The 20,092-nt window shown below is 47.8% G+C and overlaps 1 protein-coding gene across 4 annotated transcripts in view; it reads right to left on the bottom strand.

Annotated features, from left to right (window-relative positions):
* Nucleotides 1-1,472: 1,472 nt before the first annotated feature.
* The window catches only part of Aff1 (AF4/FMR2 family member 1), a 162,884-nt gene continuing 144,264 nt past the window's right edge, over nt 1,473-20,092 (bottom strand). For all 4 annotated transcript variants that reach the window (XM_029478020.1, XM_029478021.1, XM_021162208.2 and 1 more), the window contains 9 exons: nt 15,176-15,273; nt 14,203-14,443; nt 13,569-13,669; nt 13,386-13,446; nt 10,275-10,408; nt 9,673-9,744; nt 8,939-9,076; nt 7,234-7,460; nt 1,473-6,083 (listed from right to left, as the gene is read on the bottom strand). In XM_029478020.1, the coding sequence (XP_029333880.1) occupies nt 5,962-6,083; nt 7,234-7,460; nt 8,939-9,076; nt 9,673-9,744; nt 10,275-10,408; nt 13,386-13,446; nt 13,569-13,669; nt 14,203-14,443; nt 15,176-15,273 (1,194 nt within the window). In that variant the 3' untranslated portion in view covers nt 1,473-5,961. The remainder of the gene's footprint in view (nt 6,084-7,233; nt 7,461-8,938; nt 9,077-9,672; nt 9,745-10,274; nt 10,409-13,385; nt 13,447-13,568; nt 13,670-14,202; nt 14,444-15,175; nt 15,274-20,092) is intronic.

Genomic DNA, 20,092 nt, shown 5'->3' with positions numbered 1-20,092 from the left:
CCGCTGTCCTCAAGGCGACAGACAGGGGCCGTCCTGTCTGCTGGACACTCCCATTGACCCAGGAAGCGGCCCAGCTTTTCTGTTAATGTTGATGCTCCCCCCCCCATTCCCCCACCCCCCGCTTCTAAAGAATTTCTGGGGTTAACTGGATTTTAACTTTTTAAGACACTACTACACTGTTGTGCAAAGAGGCCACATCATTATATTCCCACAGAAACACAAATTTTTCTAGTTCTGCACATTCCTTTCAACTTCTGGTGTCATCATTACCTTTGATTCTTTCAACATGGTGTGAAGGGCCACTGTGGTTAACACCAAAAGAAACGGTTGCCATCTAGTGTCCAGTTGTACACATCACATCTGGGAAACCTAGCCCTAAGGAGGAGCCTATCTTCAAAACTGGCTGGTTAAAATTTGTATTTATTTCCTGTCTGTTAGCATACGAAGAACAACCTGAGCCCCAGTTTAAAATATTCTTTCTCTTTACCACATTACCTCAGAAACTAGGTTGGTGGCTTTTTTAATTAAGTTTATTTGGGTGGGGTGGAGGTGGGGCACAGGACCACTTACATGTTTTCTCCACCATGTGAAACCCAGAGATCTGAACTCAGGCTGTCAGGCCTAGTGGCAAGTGCCGTCGTCACCTACTGAGCCATCCCACTCACTGTCCCTGACTCCCCTCTAATCTCTGGAGGTTCATTAAAGTCAACACTAAAAGGCTGCTCCAGATTTCATCCAACTTCTGCCCCACAAGGCCTTAGTGGTGTAAGGGTTTACACAGGTGGAGTGGCTGAAGCCTGTGGAGAGGGAAGGGCGGAGACTGCCCTGCTGCCTCAGACCCGCCACATCCTTTCAGGAGAGGCATCTGCACCAGTGTCCTGAATCACAGATGTGCAGGGAGCACCAGGGTCTCTTCAGGTGAAACCTAGACAATGTGAATGGGGAGACCCAGTGTCAGCTGCCACAGGCTCCTAGGCCCCGGGGAAAGGACATCCGCAGGTGAGCGGGTGGCCTCAGGAAAGGAGAGAAGGAAATAAGCAGTTTGTCACACACCATGGCAAAGCACCTGTGTCACTGATCAGTGCACGTGTATGCAGACTGTGTGCCTTTAGATACAGGTATAAATACCGATAAGGATCTTGGAGCCCTAGCATTGCCCTGGACAAGCCTAGAGCTCCCGGACTCCTCAGATGCTACTTACCCAGTGCCTGCGAGGTTGTTAAAGCAAGCTTGGTATTTATAAGGCAAGCATCAACTCCTCCCTTAGAGTATGGGCAGTCTGTCTGCCCATCAGTTCTGAAGTCAGTCCTAAAGAATCGTGTTTTAACTCTGAATTTCACAGAAAGCCCCAGTGCAATTTTGAAGGGCAGTTCACATTTCACTCTTGTGAGGTCAGCTCTAGCTCCAGACAGACCCTGGCTCAACAAACAAGAATCCTCTCATCTGAACAAAATAAAAGCCACAGGCTCAACTCCAATGATTTCTCTAAGTTTTTATTAAATATCGTTTTTTTTTTTCCCTACAGTTTGATCTCGTGGAAAGGAAAGATTGTGAAGATGAACAAGTCAATTACATTTTCTAAGACAGCACTTAGTCCTTGTTACAGAGAAAAACAAAAGATCTGTGGCACATCATCTTTGGAAAGATCTTTTGCAGTTTCTTTTTAAAAAAACTCTCACAGATCATGTCTGCCCCCTTTCAGAGTCTCCCATGAGGCAGATGAACCCTAGTCACAGAAGGCCCAGGGGTGCGGTTCATTGCTGACGCTGATTTTTTACATCTGTGGGGTTCCCCGTATTTGCACTGCGCATCTTCACTGGGAGCCTGGCTGCTTCCCCAGCCTGCACACAAACCACTGTGCTGATCAGAGCTGGAACATTATTCCATGATAATCAAAGAAAAACTCATTAAAGGCAGACCAGTGATTCTCATTATCACCTTGACAACATATTCCTTTTTAAAGCAATTTTAATACCAAGATTTGACTTTCTTCTAACATTTTAAGAAAGAAAATATATAATATATAATATAATATATAATGGTAATAAATTAAAAAAAAAAAGGCAATCCTGCTCAGGTATCATCCAAAACATGATCATATTCAGAAAAAAAATTAAAATTCGGGACACACCCCACCACAAACAGTGTACCCGTGATATCATGAGATGTGCAGTGTTCTTAGCAATACATGTCATGGCCTGAATGAAAGGCAAACGTAATACTGCCTGTACTGAGCATTGCTAAAACACCTAAGCAAAATGAGTTCATCTTCCTTAGGTCAGCCACTGCCTCCCCACCCTACCCCACCCCCACCCCCCGGTCCAACAGTGCAGCCCGGCTTGCCTGCCGCCAGCCTCAATCTGGTGTCCTATGGGGACAGATATAGCAATATACAGGCTTGCAGAGAGCTCTACGCTTCCTTCCTGTCCTCTGGCTCCCTCTTAGGTAGGGAAAGAGGCACTTCTCTGCCCATCACAGTAACTGCTGATGTCTGACGCACAGTGGAACAGAACAGAGTGTGATTCACCCCCAAGGAACCAGGAAATTTTACAGTCGCTCAAAGAAATGTGGTGATTCGGTGTTTGTCAATGCATCAGTAAGAGCACGGCTACCAGACAGCTGCTCTCAGTAAGTGGGAAACTGGACTGCATAGCCCGTCTGTCCTTACACTTCCCTTCCACAGGAAAAGTCCTCTTGCCCAGTAGTTCCAAATGAGCCAAAACCAGGGGAAAGAGGCAGGGAGAGGGGGCATCAAAATTGACCCTCGCATCTCCATAGCTCATTCTTCAATGAGAAAAACATACACTTCTGTGTTTTGGAAAGGAGCCCCTAAAACATTCTGAGGAGATTTAAATACTAACCAGTGGTGAAGAAGGTAACAGATGAGGTGGTAAATTTTCAAAGACATTTCATAGTGTTGGGGGAAATAAGTCATTAAGAAGAAAAAAAGAATCTGTAGGAGGTATGGAAAGATCATATATATATATATATATATATATATATATAATATTTTTTAAGCCCAACTCATCTCAAACTTCACAAAGCAGGAAAGTAAACATATAAAACCCATGAAACCACTCAAAGCCACAGCAAAACAAACTTCAGAATTTATGTTTGGTCAGCAAAGGCACAAATATGTCTAGCTGAATCTCTCGTCTTCTGCATCAGAGGCCAGAGCTCAAGAGCACAAGTCCTTTTATAAGTTACCAAACAGGAATCGTAGGACTTAAGGTCCTGTCCCTAACATCAACATAGTAAAGGCACATTTTCAATTAAGATGGGGAAGAGCCTGTTTGAAACTTCCTACAGATGAGGCTGGGTGGTGGTGGTCCAGGGAATGGATAGACATTTGTCAGAACCTCTACAAAATAAATGTCACTTTGTAAGGGACCATTGGCAAGCACTTGCTGGGCCCTCCTGCTCCTCCCTACTGCCATGTGGTCTGTCCTCTTGGCACCTTAACCAAGGGCAACCTGTTTTAGTAACATGCTAACAGGATTTTTACGTGTATCTGATTTTAATTATTTCCAAAAGAGAAAATGTTATTGTGTTCCTCTACTTTGTGTCGGAGACAGATGGGCCACACACCCTTTGTAGTGGCAAATGGAAGACTCATTCATTAAATGCTGCCCCCCCCCATAAGGCGGGTGCTCTTCCATGGTTATAAGAACATCAGATATTCAAAGGGGCTAATGTTATAGTCCTCCCAAAATAATCACCTCAGGGGAAAATTTGTCTCTGGGAAGTTTAAGCACACAGTGAACTGTGCAGATGGTATAAAATTTGAGTCTTCGGGGTTTTACAATAAGCAGTGTGGAGCAGCCCTGGGGTTTTCCTCTGAAGAAGACAGACAGGCTCATGCTCTCTAGGTGCAGTGTTGTGGGAAAGCCAGCTACAGACCAAACTGGCACAAACGGATCCTGTCCAACTGCATTGGTTTTCAAGGTACAAATGAAAACACACCCATTAAAGAATGGGGCAGCCTCTTCTTCTTACACTGGCTGATTCTGTCCAGGCAAGGGGCACAGTGACCTGCTGGCAGGATGTACACATGCTCTGGCAAAACTTCAGTAGGCCAGAACCTCTCACAAGGAACATAGCCATTTTACAACCTACAGGCTGCAAGGGATGCACGGCTGTGGGAGAAACGATCCTGATGAGCCCACAAGCTCCACTCTGCTGGGGACCACCTACCATACCTCAGTCAGACATGGCTTGGCTTCAGAACATCAATAAAGAAAAGGGCTTAGCTGGATCACCGTCTTGGTCTATACTCAGGTATGTACAAGGTAGCCATTTTCTGGCTTCATTCAAACCAGGCAAGAAGGCTGAGAAGACCAAGGAGTAACACAGACAGTTTGCCCTGAAAAACCTGGTATCACACTCACCTAGAGACCCTGTGTAGATTTAACCAAGGTACCAAGAAAGTCCCGATGTTACCACAGCGACCACAGACATCATCACTAAGGAAAGATGGGTCTCCAGCCCCCACTAATCTCCAATGCACACAGACAAGCATGGCCGGCAGGAAGCAGAGGCAGGGGGAGCCGTAACACACCTCCATGGTGAACATGTGCAAATTCTACTTTCTTTCTAGAAGGGATTAAAAAGAATTGGCTTTTTAAAAAACACTTGAGAGTATTCCAGTAGTAACCTTGAAGTCTCAAGGAAAGGCCTGTGTTTACGGGCAGGTGTGAAGTCTGAGGGCATTCTTTACTTCCCATCTAAGGGAACCTGGTCTAATGTGGGTGGGTTGTAGCCTGGGAAGGTCACAGGTCTTCTTCAACCTCATCAAGTCACGATACCTTAGAAGATGGTCTGGACTGAAGGTGTATGATAGTGGGGTGTTTTTAAAGTTGAAGTTAATCCTGCCCCCCACCCCCCCAGCTCTACATCCTCCCCAGGAGCTCATGTCCCCTGGATAGCCAAGGATATCCTGGATAGAAAGCTGAGTGTTGCTCTAAATATAAAATACTTGTAGCAGAAAAATACCTCTCTAGGAAGACTTCTCACTTTCGCTCACTGATACACAGGGTAGCCACAGCACTGTCAGTACCCAGGACTCCAGGTCCAGCAGACAGATGATGAAGTGCATCTGCCTACAGCCCAAAGTCAACATGAGGCTCCTGTGTTCCCCCAAGGTCAATGCTGCTTAGCCAGTCCCTTTGGTGGAGTGTGTCAGGAGGAGAAGTGTTAGGCCTCTGGGGTTGTGGGGAAGACTGTGAGATAGAACCCGGATCCAAATGTTGCCACTCCCCTATAGGACTGACTAGGGATTCTTCTCAGGACAGCCAGAGAGACCAGAGCTAGACAATGTGCAGCACTCTAGGCACTGGGGAGTGGGGTTGTCACCTTCAATTCTGTAAATGTCAGTACTCTGTCATCAGAGCCACTCCCCTGCAGTAAGGGGAGTGCAGTGGAGTCCTTCACAAGGTGGGTTCCACAGATGGCCATCAGAATGTATCAAACAATGTTTTCTTTAAAAATTGAAAAAAGAACAAAATCTTTAAAGCCCTTCACCAGAAATTATTATTATTTAAAAAAAAAAATTCCTTCTGGACATGAACTAGGATGGCTTCTGAGATGACAAGATGCTGTCGGACTTGAAACTGCTTCTCTTCCTCTCATTTGCGATTTTTATCCTATCGCCCAAACAAACAGAAAAAAAAAAAAACAACCCAGAAATGTTTCTAGACCATTCATATGCCAGTGGGGCTCTGTTGTACTTGTCCTCCGGTTGGCAAAGGCAAGGGCATCTTGCAGCATCTGCTCAGATGACCAGCGCTGACCGATGGCCACACAGCTGTTGTTTGTGAGTTTAAGTGGACAAGCATCCTGGCCATCTCTCGGGTGCTTCTCTTGTTGAGTACTGACATTCCGATCTGACAGTCGTCGTCTGCACTTGATCACGGCTTCCAATGGTGCAGAGACACTCCGAGGCAGGAGTAGGTCCGGCCTACGTTAGGGGGCTTTGGGTGACTGTTTTAGCCGCTGCAGGCCCTGTCTCGTGTAGTGCACCAGGTCCACCAGGCTGCTGTTGAGGGCCAACACACGCACTTTTGTGCTGAGCTGAGCGAAGAATTCTGCAACAGAATCCAAGTCAAACTCGAGTAAGTACGTGCACGGGATCGAATTAAAACGATAACCCAGATCGTCTAGAGAGGGCATCCCCACCACACTCTGTGCGCCTCATCCAACGCACTCTTCTGTTAAGTTCTACTTAGTTCTTCAGAGTTCTGCACTAGACTAGAAGTCAGGAACCTTCTGAGCTGAAGGGGTTTGCAACCCCATAGGAAGAACAACAGCAACCAACCAGTACCCCCACCCCCGCCCCCACCCCCACCCCAAGAGCTCCCAGGAACTAAGCCATCAACCAAGGAGTACACGCGGCTCCAGCTGCATATGGAGTAGAGGATGGCTTTGTTGGGCATCAATGGGAGGAGAGGCCCTTGGTCCTATGAAGACTTGATAGATGCCTCATTGTAGGGGAATTGAGGGCAGGGAGGAAAGAGTGGGTGGGTGGGTGGGTGGATGAACACTCTCATGGAGGCAGGGGGAGAGGGGATGGAATAGGGGGTTTCTGGGAAGTGTGTGGGGGGGACCAGGAAAGGGGATAACATTTGAAATGTAAATAAAATATCCAATAATAATAATAATAATAATAGAATGTCAGGAAGCTTCCGAGTTAAATCCATAACTCAGGACTAGTACAGTGGCTGGTATGTTTTAAGTGTCCAACTGATGCACTGTGCACCATGAGCGCAGAGGGGAAGGTGTAATTAGTTCTCCAAGAAGGCAGAGAGGCTGTGGGGGAATTTAGAGCTCCAGCCAGCAGGCTGCCTCCTTCCACCCAGGAAGAAAACTTAATGGTGTTTACCAGTCACCTGGTGTGTGTACGCTTTATTTAGTGGGCACTGGCCAAAACACCAGGCAGTCACTGCCCCCGACTCAAATCTTGGGAGTCCCCACTTTTCCTCCTAATGTGTCTCGGTAACATTTGCTATGCTGTGTGCCTCAGATAGGAGCTGCTTCATCCCCAGTGTGCTGAGGCTAGGGACAGAGCACACCTCGGCTTCATATTTTGTCCTCTAGCTGACCCAGGAAGACCTGCAACCAGGTTATGAAGCGGAAGTGAAGAGAGTAAGATCAGCTCTCCATGGCTCTTGCTTCATGGGACAGAGTGTACGCCCCACCATCACAACACTGAGTGCTCCTTCAGAGCCCCTCACCTACCTTTGTTCTTCCTTGTGAGGGCCTCGGCCTGATCCCAAAGGCTAAAGGCCGTAAGGACATGGGATGTGATGGTGACATAGGAGGAGGTCATGTTCTGGATGGAGACTGGAGTACTGACGGTGGCCGTCACCCCGACGCTCCCCACACTGCTGCCAGCACTTGATTGGGACCCTACGGAGCTGGCAGGAGAAGGCATTGGGGAGAGGGGGGATGGAACGCCTGTGCTTCTGCAAGGATGGAGAGAGACTTGGTTAATCACGTAAATGAGCAGATCACAGACTACAGTCTCTAGAACTGCAGTCTAAATTTCAGGGTGTGTTTCCCAAAACAATAATCGCTGCTAAGTCAGTCGTACAAGATCAAAGACACAGCCAGAAGACCAACTGATCTGTGTCCCTGGCACGTTCTGAGGCTTTGCTAAGTCTTCATCTTCCGGAACTACCACCCTCCCTCTCCAATTCCTATTAAGGCAGCAGCAAGGAGAGGCAGAGAGAGGCCTCACACATGGTCGGTAGGCGTCACTGAGCTGTATCCACTTGTGGTTTACACTTTCCTCCACTCAGTAAACTGCTCAGACCTGTGGATATACCACAGAGCCACCTCTCAAACCTCACTTTCTACGAATTCATCTTTCTTTCCCTGGGTCACCGCATTACAAAGGTAGAGAGCCTGGCTGCTAAAAACTCCTACTGGATCAGTAAACAAGAGATTCAACAGACCAGCAGCAGACTGGGCAGTGGCTGTGAATCAGGAGCCAGAGGCCTCTCACTCTACTCTGACCCTTGGCTGATAGCCTGGGTCCTGCACGCTCACGTGTTTCATGTGGGTCAAAGGAGAAAAAGAAGTTCAGCCATATAAGATGGAAAGACAGGATATGCACTGCCTCACAATCAAAGGAAAGAGAGGGAGCTGCCTGGTCATTACCGCTGCATCCTGGCAGCTGTGAGGGTTGGTGTGAAGAAACCACCCTAGCTAAATCCGAGGACCGATGACATATTCACCTGGACTAGATGTCCTTCATCAGGAAGTTCTTTTTTTAAGAAGCCACAGGGAGTCTCTCCCTTTTGATTGCTAGAAATGGGTCCATATTATATTTAATGCTCTCTAAAAGTATGGCTAGTTCAGAAGAAATGGGACTTCCTGAGGTGCAGTGCTTAGTGGGGAGCTAAGACAAGCACAAGTTCAAGGCCAGTCTGGGCAAGAGTGAGGTTCTGTCTCAGACAAAACAAACTGCACTTGGGTAGGACTGCGAAGAAATACACTGTAACATATTCACTTTCATCTCAAAGCAGCCTAAGGATGCTGTTGCTCAGGATGTTAAGAGACCCACATGGGCTCAGCAAGCGCTGCTCCGGAGCCCCTCCTCAGCCACTGTTGTTAAATCTCTTACTGTTCCCACCTTCTCAGTTTAGGGAGGGCTTATAATTTTGGCTCCAATTTTATGCAGCCCACTGGGAATCTTGGGAAGCACTCACTTGCAGATCGGAGGGGACCGTAGTACCTCATGTTACCCTCATCAACCTAAATTTAGTTTACCTGTTTCTCAGAGGGATGGTGTAGCTAACGGTTTAAAGTTTAAGGGGCCAACACACACAAAAGATGAACGACACAGATCTTAGGAGATCCATAGTCACACATAAACCTGCCGCAGAAGCCGGACGTGAGTGACTTGACTGTGACTCACTTAACAAGACTTAACACTTGCCTTGCCGTGCATGGAGACGGTGCCTGGGCCACTTTGGAAGTGCTCTTGAAGTGTTCACTGAGAGTACGAGAATACTTCATCACTGTGTCTTTCTTACATCGAAACATCGCCATGTTCAAAAGGGACTGGCAACGCAAGCTGTGAATAAAACCAGAGGTTCTGATGAATTGTGGATGGCCTCACAGACAGAGCTCCTTGTGGACAGACAGATATACTCTCCCAGTCCTCCGCTGTGAGCACACTGGGTTCTCCTCTCTGGCTGAGCAAATCCCTTCAAGCATCTCACTATACTGTAGGTACACCACCCCCCAAAGGAAATGTTGGCAGAAAAACAAATAACCCAAGACCGAAGCATCTTCCTAGGCCATCAGAAGACAGGAGGTACCAGTTCCTAGTGACCATGAGTCAGACTAAGTTCCCTCCTGCCATAATTTTCACTTTAAGGAAATTAATTTAGAGCCAGGCATGCTAGCATGTGCCTTTAATAACAGCACTGCATGCTTGAGAGTCAGAACCAGGAGGGTCTCTATGTTTCTCTACAAGGCCAGCCTGGTCTACATAATGAGTTCCAGGACAGCCAGAGTTATGTAGAAAGAACTTGGCTCAAAATAGGAGGGGAAAAAAGGAAGATATTTTAAAAATATTTTTTTTAGTTAAAGGAAACAAAACTTTAGTGCTTTTTATACAAAAGCACTAAACAAGCTTTAGTACAACAAATAGAAAAAGGTCCATACCATAAAACAGCAAATATCTTCTCTTGTGCTGGCATCGTGTTATCTGAGAAGCATTTTAGTGACATCACATACCTGCAAGGAGATAAATCAGTGCACTGAACATTAAACTGAGGGGGGGGGGGCATAGAATGCTGGCTGTGCTAGCTGCTGCTGTCTTCTGGACGGTATGAAGGGGTGTGCAACCCAGCAGGGAAAGGGTTAAGAGCAACCACAAGCTGCCCAGAAGACCTGGCCCCGAGGCCTGCTCTCTCAAGCGTGGTGTCCTCATAAGCCCCTAATGAAAGGCCTGGGGCACACAGTGGAGAAAGAAGACACCGGTTATGAAACCTAAGCTGGGAAAAGCACCCTCCCTGAGAGGCTCAGCGTTCTCTTCAGGACACTTGACAGTTATATGCCTCAGTACAAGGGAACACCAGGGCATCCATTATCCTGTGCTCCCTCATATGCAACACACTTTAACTGTGAAAAACCTGTGGACCAACCACCCAGGGCCTCCTCAGGCATGAGAGGGCAAAGGGCCCCCTCTTTAGCTTTGTAGGGCTCCCCGTCTTGGTGGGGAGACCGACAGGTTTAGCCTGGTGGCAGAATACCCCAGCACTTACCTAACGAGGTCTACGGTTTCTGAGTACACAGTGTATGCCGACTTGGCTGAGCTTTCTGACTCCGTGGCCATTCCACACTCAATAAAAGACAGGACAGCTTCCAAATACTTGAAGGCTTTTCCAGCCTTGTCTACCTGTGGGAGAGGAACACAGGCCTCATGAGGCTGTGGGCAGCCATCGGTCCCTTACCCCATTTATCCCTGTAACTTCTCCACCGTCTTCATCTACTCCTGATTAGAGAGACGGGTGAGGAAGAACAGAATGAGATGACCAGCCAGGGCAGTCAGCACTGACCTACAAGATTGTCTTCTAGCAAAAATCCACCAGGGAAAAGAAAATAACAACGCCAAGAACTCCGACAAGCCCGGGCAGGGTACAGCACTGCTCCAGCTGCAGCCCGATCATCCTTGCAGCCGACGAGCCAGCACATAAATGGGACGGGCAGGAGTTTCTTTGTGGAGGTTGAGGTTATATAAAATATGTAACTGGTCACTTAATGATCTGGAGCCCAACAGACTATTCATCTCTTGCGGCACCTTGTACAAAAACATGCCCTGGCCAACAGGGACAGACTCTCAAAACCCCTTCAAGGAAATGTGGAAATCGGACACTGGTGGTCTGCCTAATCCTGAGCACATATTTGGTCACTTGATCTTCTCGCTGAGTGGCATACAGTCAATTCAATTAAGCGGAAATGTGGCCCACAGCCCGCTTCTCTGCACGTGGCATAGGCACCACACGCTGGGAGCAGCTGGCTAACTGGGGTTGGCTTGTAGGTTTTGCTAATGCTTCAGTTCGCTGTGTTCAACAGGGATGAAAGCAGCAAGGATGCGCATGGAAACCAGGAAGGCAGAGATCGTCTGCAGCTGCTCTGGGCTTCTGTGTGCTGCTGCTGCTCCAGGGCAGGGAAACAGTCCCCCCTCCCGCTGCTCTTGGTGCCTCTTCCCAGTAAAGGGGCAAAGTGGAGTGTTCCATGCACATCCATGCACTTACACAAGCATGCACACCTGCATTTCAGAGGCCCCAAAGCTTTTCAGTTTTTAGAAGAAACTTGGTTTTCCCTAAAGGCGTAAGCTCAGAAAATCTGTAGCAGAATAGGAGTGAAATTTGTACGCCTCTGTCAGCTGTGTGGGTGATGAATAGCTTGCTTTGATGGTGGAGCACCAATCCTCTTTTATTTTATTTTATTTTCACGTGTGTGGTGTTCTGCCTGCATATGTATCTGCACCACACATGTGCTGGGCCCGCAAAGGCCAAAGGAGTGCATAAGATCCTCTAGACCCATAGGTACAGGCAAAGTGAGCTGCCATGCAGTGTTGGGGAGCCGAGCACAGGTTCTCTGCAGGAGCAGCAAGTGCTCTTAACTCCTGTACCAAAACCCAAGGCTCTGATTCTCAAACTTACTTAAAACCATTTCTCTCAGGGAATTTCCACAATGAATATTGCCCTTAGCACAGAAATGAGGGGACATAGAAACTTAGTCCACCCCCACCTCCTTAAGGCTAACGATGTTGTCCAAGGGTCTCCTGAGACAGCTAGTCAGCTATCTCGGTTCTAGTAGGGAACAGAATTCCCTCCTCAAGGAGAGAACAATGTAAAGATGAAACACACCCCCATGATCAGCTGTGCACCTCACTGTCTGGAACACCAAATGGACAGCTCTGTGGTAGCTGAGCCACAGTGGCACTCAGTGACTCCAGAACTCAGAGGCTGAGCAGGAGCATGGCCACATGTCTGAGGCGACCCGGAGCTAAGCTCTTGCATGAGAAGCAGAGGAGGGAGACCACAAACAGGTCACTACCAGAACTGGCAGGTCCCGAGAATAGTCTTTACAATTAGATGCAACCAGTATGTATAAACCGGTATGGCTCACCAGACAGGAAGGGGATGCGACCCGAAGCTCTCTGCAGTATTAACTGCAAATGCTAACGGTGTCTAAGTGAGGTAAGATTTTGCTCTCTGCCTACAGTGCAGAATAGGTCCCCCTCTCCCCCAACCCAACCTGAAACAGTCACAATGAGCCCACAGCATCTTGGGAAGTGTGAAAGAGGCGGCTGAGCACACAACCCTGCTTGGCACAGACTGAGCACACACAGCCAGGGCATAGAGCAGGTTCAGTGCCTTGACCCCTCACAGCACTAGGCATGGGAGGAGACCAGAGATCATTTTATCTGACAAACAAGGGGGGCCTGCAACCTGGGATAGAAAGGCACAGGCCAAAATTCCCATGGCCACAAGGGGGCAGCTTGTCACAAAGAACCAGAGACAATCTGTCCAGGGAACCTCCAGGATCTTTAAATAGGATGAAGGTGGTGACTGAGATGGCCCAGGAGGTAAAAGTGCTTCTACATGTCTGACACTTGGGAGCCACATGGTGGAAGGAAGGAGAGACCCGAGTCCCGAGAGACGTCTTCTGAGTATGGCACAACCCCCAACCCCAAATAAGTGTAATAAAAACTAAATACAAATAAACAAATAAACAAATAAACAAACAAATAAATAAATAAATAAATAAGACTAAGGGAAAATGGGACCCTACCATGCCCACACTTAACAGCAAAACATGCCCTTGCAGAAGCAGCTCAGAGGCTGGCAGATGAAGACAGCCACTGTCTTTGGACATGTTTATAGTGCCTGCACCTTACAATCTCTTCCCGAGGCCAGCTATCCCTTCAGATCTGTGCATAAGATCACACTGGAATGCAAATAGGCTGCCTTGCCTTGTATAGGGCTCAGGGTGGGACATCTCAAGAACTGATTCAGTGGGTTGAGAAAAGCACTCCTACATTAAAGCAACATCCCACTGATGAAGTTCCACTCAGATACAGTCTGCAAATCTGTACACGATCAGACTGAACTAATGGAGCCAGAGAACACAGAACGCCTCAGACCTCAGTCATAAGACATCTGATTATCCTGCTTACGAGTGGCTAACAGCAGGCACCCTCTTCCTGTCGACCCCATCCCAGGTCCCCAGGTCCCCAGTCTTCCTCCCTGCTGCCGAATCCCAGAGCGCCCACAGACATTACTCTACCCGCTGCCCCATTCCCATACGTATGGTGAGGGCAGAATGGAAACCACTGTTTCAAGGGCATGGGAACAGAGACTGACCATTGTCTCTGCTTTGCACTTCAGCTTTTTAGCCTCCTTCATGTGAAAGTCAGCTTGTTGTCTGCAAAAAAGGAAGAAAAGGCAGGTGTGGGTCATACAAATAAGAATGACTGACTACCTGGGGCAGGAGAAGAGGTGAAAAGATAAGGGGGACGTGGGACGTGGGGTAGACACTGGGCTTACCTGTCAGACTTCACCTGTGGCTTCCCTGGTTTAGCATTACCATTTGGCAAAGAAGGCACTGGAAAAGGATTCGCAGCATTTGCAGCATCCCCAGAAGATCCCTATAAAAACACAGCCACATGTTGTGCTGTTAGCCCGAGAGGCCACGGACCTAGCAGCACCGACCTTCCAAAGCCAGGAGAGTGCATGGTGGGTAACAGTAAAACAACAGGCTAGCTTAGCTTGGCCACCACTTCCCTAGCTACGGCTGTAACTGGCTCTGTGGCCTGGCATCTACGTGAGGAAGAACAAATAACGTACAAGCAGAGTGGTCTCTGTGCCCTCAGCATGCACCAGTGTAACTGGAAGCCAGGGTGGCTGATTTCTGTCCTGTTAAGATGGATAATTGAAGTATCTGAGATTAAAGAGGCAAAGAACTGGACTCAGCCAACATCTCTTAAGCCAACACCTAAACATCTGAAAGAAACTCACTATGAAAGCTGCTGTGATTTTTTTCCATCTCTGATCACTTTGAGAAAAACAAAGACCACCACCCCATATTTTCTATAAGAGTAACTATCACATCATTTGTAGTAGTTAAAAATAACTCAAGGTTGCCAGCATGTGTGAGAGACCCACTCGTGGCTTTGCTTACCTTGTGTTCAGAGCCCCTGGCCTGTACTTTTCTGTGCTTGGGAGCGGGAGGGTCTGTAGAGCTGTTCTTTGTGCTGCTGGCACTTCTGGGGGGTTCCTGGCTACAGGTGTCCTCGTCTGGCCTTGGCCTCTTCTGTGCAGGTCTGCTTGGCTTCTGGGAGGATGAGGAAGACGACACTGAGGACACCGATGCTGGAGGCAGCGTTTCCTTTCTTGAGTTCTCTGAGGAGGACCTGGGCGCCCTGGTGTGAAACAACAATGGAAGCTGAAGACACATCACGCCTGAGTATGTTTATAATGGACAAAGTGGTCACCAGCACAAAAGACTGCAGTGCCATGAAGCATGTAATTATGGATTTAGGGACTTTCTCAAGCTTTATTAAATCCAGCTGTTGATCAGTCCCAGACTGTAGGGTTTGCACCAACCTGGAAGACTTTAACCATTTCTATCACTGGTTTTCGCGGCTCACCTATCCGTACCTTACCCCAACAAACAGGTAAGCTCAACTGTCACCCCCACGTGGCATGGTGACATAACTGACAGCAGGCTCCCCCACAGAAAAAAAGTACTTGGGATGCACTTGTGTTTTGCCGAGTCTCTTGTGAGGCGATTTTGTGAATAAGCCAGAGAGCATGAATGACAGGTATTCTTTATAGCCACGCTATCTCAACACTACTGATCTCTTTGGGCGTGCCTCTGTCCCTCTGAAGAGTTCTTACTTGACTCTAAAGACAAAGCATCGAACCTGAGCTATCCTGAGTCCAAGCAAAACCCAGTAGCTACCCCAAGGCTTTGAATCAATTTTGCCCCTCTTTCTTATCCTCCTATAAATAAAATATAATAAAATAAAGTAGAAGGAGGGCGAAGAGGAGGAGGAGGCAGAGGAAGGGGAGGAGAAAGAGGAGGAAGAGAAGAAGAAAATGGCTGATAGTGCTTTTCTTCTATGTCTGTATGTCTGTCCATGGATACTCACTTTGTTTTGGAAGATTCTGTATGGGAAGATGAAGATGACGTAGTCTGCGACTTATCCGGTTTGTGTCTCTTGTTACTGTGCTCTTTTTCTGGGTCACCCTGTTATTGAAGGTGATGACACAGACATGTTAGAACCATCACACAGACAAAGGGAGAGGGAAGTGAAGACACAGCATCGGGACCTAAATGACCACTACAGGCATCCATGTGGTGTGCCCTCAGGCGTATGGACTGCGAGTGAAACGGGTGGAGAGAGCAATCTTACACAGTTATGGGCTTCTAATGGCACTGTCAGCTTGCACATAATGTACTTTGGGCATTACCTTCTCTTGGCCACCCTTGACGCTTACTGGTTCCTCCTCTTTTCTTCCATAGTATCCCTCTCCTACTGTCACTGCTATATGTATATGTATATAGTCCTATGTCATTCATATATGTATAGATATAGATGATACCTATATACGCCTTCTCCTACATTGTCACCTATGTATGTGTGTGTGCATATAATCCCTCTCCTATGTTATCTTATACATAACACACACACACACACAAGAGGTCAGGCTATGTAGTTCCGGCTGTCCTGGAACTCGCTGTGTAGACCAAGCTAGTCTCAAACTCACAGAAATCCTCCTGCCTCTGCCTCCCAAGAGCTGATTTAAAGGTGTGCGCCACCACACCCAGCATGTCTCGCATTTTAAATTCTGGGTTTTTCATAAGATGAAACATGTGAGGTTTGTCTGAGTCTGGCTACAGATACACACAGAGTAGATGAAACTGTAATCATTGTTAATGGAAGACACAGAAAATGTACAGTGATAAATCTAATAGCAAAATCTAGTGTGTGAGGTAAGAAAGGCCTAAAGCCACAACTAAAATGCCCCAAGTTCTATTCCACAGTGAGCATGGGCCAGCAGCAGTCCCTAACAGAAAAATCCGGATGTGAGAGGTACTGGTGAGCGAAGGACTGTGGTGTCATTACGACATGCCTGGCTCTCTGCTCAGAAAAATGGTAACACCCACACATCTCTTGTTTAATGAGAGGCTAAAACAGAACTCTGCCACAGGGACAGTAAATCTCTTATCTGCTTAGCACCTTCTTGTGCCACCTGAAGGCCACACAAGCCCCATCAAAGCATTCCATCAAAGTGGGAAGTCCACAGCTGGAGAAAATAAGAATTTGCTCGAGCATGCCGCTGAGATTAACTTACACATGAAACGATAAAGCATATATCTAAGTGGAAGGTATTTTCCAGGCAGGTCACAGAAAACAGGGAAGGCCAAAGACAACCTGTGCAGACACCCAAATCCAGAGGGGAAATGAGAGTCCCATCTTTGTCTGACTGGTGCTGGAGCCTCTGCCAATCACAAGCACAAGGGGAGCCAGCACACAGGAGACATCAGCTTCGAGGCCAGCATCTGGAAATGCTAACATTTACCTCTCTCCTGAATCATTAGCTTTCTATGGGCACTTCAGAACGCAGAAGCATGGTACATAACACCTAACAGAAAGGATGGCATTAAACTAAGTAAGCAAAAGGCTCCATCCAGTGTGGGCCCCCTGTGCACCGTGCCCCCAGATGCTGTCTATGTGGAAAGGCCCAGGCTTCCCCAGAGCAGCAGTGGAATCTCCAAGTGGTACAGAGACTAAGAACAGCAGCCAAGCTGTGTGGCAGTCACTCCTGGGGCGGGGCTGCACAGGAACCCTGAGAGGCTAGACTAAAGAGAGGGCCAAAGTGGGGGCACACGGTAGTGGGTGTCAGTAATTGAGCTTGAACCCCATGAGTAAGGCCTGCCACATTTATAGGAGGCATGGGGGTCTTTAGCTTTTTCTAGGTCTGGAAGCCACACAAAAGTTAGGTGACCGCAATGTTCTTTAGGAGAAGAAAAAACAAATCTCTCTGCCAGTCAACCCACTTTAAGGAATGTGAGTTTCCAGTGGTGCCTGCATCCCCATCCAACCACCCAGGAAAGACCAACTGCTGCCAGCAAGTCTCAGTGAACTGCTGGCTTTTCTCAGCCTGTTGGGTGACGTGCCAAGTGCTGCGCCACCTACAAGAACAGAGCAAAAGGGCAAGGCCATAAAAGGAAGAGATGGGGCCATGGGGGTGCGGGGCCCTCCATGAGGGTAGGCCGTGGCCTGGTGCCTACCTTGCTCATCATGAGGGTGGCCTGTAGTTCAAAGGAAAGCAAAAGGTGGCATTTCACTTAGGGCCCACAGGTTCTGACTGGTGGGAAAGATCCTGGGAGCTTGGCTATAGTGGTGGAGACGAGAGGGTGTGAGGAGGAACCTGAGATCCTGGAGAACGGGTGTGCATGGGCACCAGGGTGGCCACATTGGGCAATGGAGGCATGGAGCCAGGAAGAGTGTTGTAACCGCCCTGGTGAGTGTAATTGCCAGGGCCAGTATACTGATCTGAGAGCTCTGCCTTTGTGCCTCTCAAGAGTCTTCCCCAGAGACACGTGTCTACAGACACCAGAGACAGGACAAACCACAAGACTGGGAGGAATGCGCACGCACACACACACCCCTACTGAACAGCCATAAGATTCCTGAGCCTTCCTGGATCTCAGCAAAGGGCGGTGGCTCGGAGGGACTGCTACGGCTCTGCTCACACAGGAAGCAATGTAGCTTGCCTGCGTGTGAAGCTGGGGCGAATAGGAAGATCAGGGTAACTCTCTGAAGGAGATTCAGTAAGAAAAAAAAGACATGACCTCTCTCTCAGTCCAAGATCACACTTCACACCGCCACCAGAAGACTGCCTGAGAGGACAGGAAGAAAGCCCCGCAGGACAGGAAAGTGGATCGGCTTCACTCTTTGGCAGTTGAGGCAGACACGCAGGAACTGGCTGACTTAAGGCAGCCTCCACTACCACACACCTGCCATGCTCCCCAGCCAATAAACAACCAAGCTGAAAAGAAACCTTGAAGGCGTCAGTAAACTGGATTCGGGATGGGTCAAAGGCAGAACTAACCATGACAAGCATAAGAAACACACCTTTGTGGGGAGCGAGGAGAGGTGTGAAGAACTCAGGGAAGAGGGGAAACTTTTGGAATGTAAATAAGTAAAATAATTTAATAATAATAAAAAGAAACACGTCTCTTCCTGTCATACAACGACTTCCCTTCCTCTGTCTACATAAATGAAGGAGTATATAAATACACTGATTCCCCCACCAAACATGATGGTTTCTTGGTTAATAAACCAATTCTGTTAGAGAGGAAGGCTTCAGTGGACTCTTCATCCCGTTGTTAAAATAAGGAAGACTGTCTACTTATCTGAGCACATGACTATAATCCCAGCACTCGGGAAGCTGAAACAGAAGGATTTTGGCTCTCAGGCTAGCCTGGGCTACGCTGGTGAGACCAACACAATATCAAAAGATAGCCACTTATTTGAAGGGGGCAATCTTCAGTCAAATGGCTGGAATGGCTCATTTACAAAAGCTCGCACACACAGAGCTGAAGTCTCCGACTGTGTTCCTAAAGAGTCACAATCTTAAGAAAAGGGAGTGGATGCTGGTATTTTTACAATGCAGTTTAAAGAAGCATGCTCAGCTCGTGTATTTACCTCAGTTTCTCCACTGTGCCTCGTCAACTGTTCCTAACCCGGTCCCCTCTTCATCACAGTTGTCTGCACCATCGACTCTCTCTTGCTGGCTGGCTTTTGGTTTTGCATGGCTGAGGATTGAATCCAGAGCCTTAATAATGCTAGAGAGGTGCTCAAAGCCTGAACTCCATCCCCACCCTACTGTGTAATCGCTGATATTCTCTTGAGTACTTAAGGCTAAAATGCCTTCAAAGACTTGAATCCTCTGAGAACTTTTGCTAAACTTCAGAGTAGGACAGTGAGAATCTCGGAGGGGGTTTAAATAAACTGCACTCACGTGAATGTTTTGGAAAACTCTTAAATGTCTCTAAATACATCTTGAAAAGGCATTTTCTAGCTTTCACACTGAAGATGAAGGCGTTGGGGAGAAATATTCCCATGTTAAAAAACAAGTCAGGGGCTGGAGAGATGGTTCAGAGCACTGGCTACTCTTCCAAAGGTCCTGAGTTCAATTCCCAATAACCACGTAGTGACTCATAACCACCTCTAAAGGGATCTGATACAGTCTTCTGGTGTGTCTGGAAACAGCTACAGTATATTCATATAAATAAATCTTAAAAACAAAACAAACAAACAAACAAAACAAGTCGATATAACCTCTGCCCTAGAGCCAGGTTCCCAGGTTTGCAAACCAGGTGACCCCACTGGAGGAGCCAGGGAGGCCTGAATGGCCGTCATGGCACTGACGCACAAAACGGATAACATGCGCAAGGCCTAACACATCAGAGAACACATGACTCTGCTGAGAGGTAAATACACAACAGCTAGCTTTGGATCCCTAGCTCTCTGGAAGCGCCTCAGTCAAGCAGCTAACTAATGCCACACCTGAAGCAATGAATGCCTAACCGATGCTAACCACACTCACAGATGCTAACCACACTCACAGATGCTAACCATACTCACAGCTCGGCCTGAGCAGGGGCCTGGGAAGGCTGCGCTTCACTGCTTCCAGCCCCACGAGCATTAGGACTGCCTGGGAATTTCAAAAATGCCAGAGTCCTCCTCCCGCTGTCCCTAGGTGACTGCAGAGTGATCAGGCTTGCCAGGACTTTAATACAGCCAGGATTTAAACCAATGGGTCCCGCCCCATCTTGACCCCAGAAAGGCTGACTACCAAGCTGGATCTCTTGGCTGTTTGCTAGAACTTTGTGTCTAGAATGAAGACATGGCCACTCCAAGGTGCAGTTAAGGGGAAGCTTCCTGTAGTAGACATGAGGGAGAGTACAGCCAGAGGCATCAGGAAGAGTAGGGAGAGGAAGTAGCGAACTTAACAGGGTCAGCAGAATGAATCAGCCATGGAAGGGAACGGGG

Source organism: Mus caroli, chromosome 5 (assembly GCF_900094665.2).
Source record: "Mus caroli chromosome 5, CAROLI_EIJ_v1.1, whole genome shotgun sequence".
NCBI lineage: Eukaryota > Metazoa > Chordata > Mammalia > Rodentia > Muridae > Mus > Mus caroli.
Note: the sequence above shows the minus strand (reverse complement) of the source record. Positions and strands in the feature narration are given on the sequence as shown.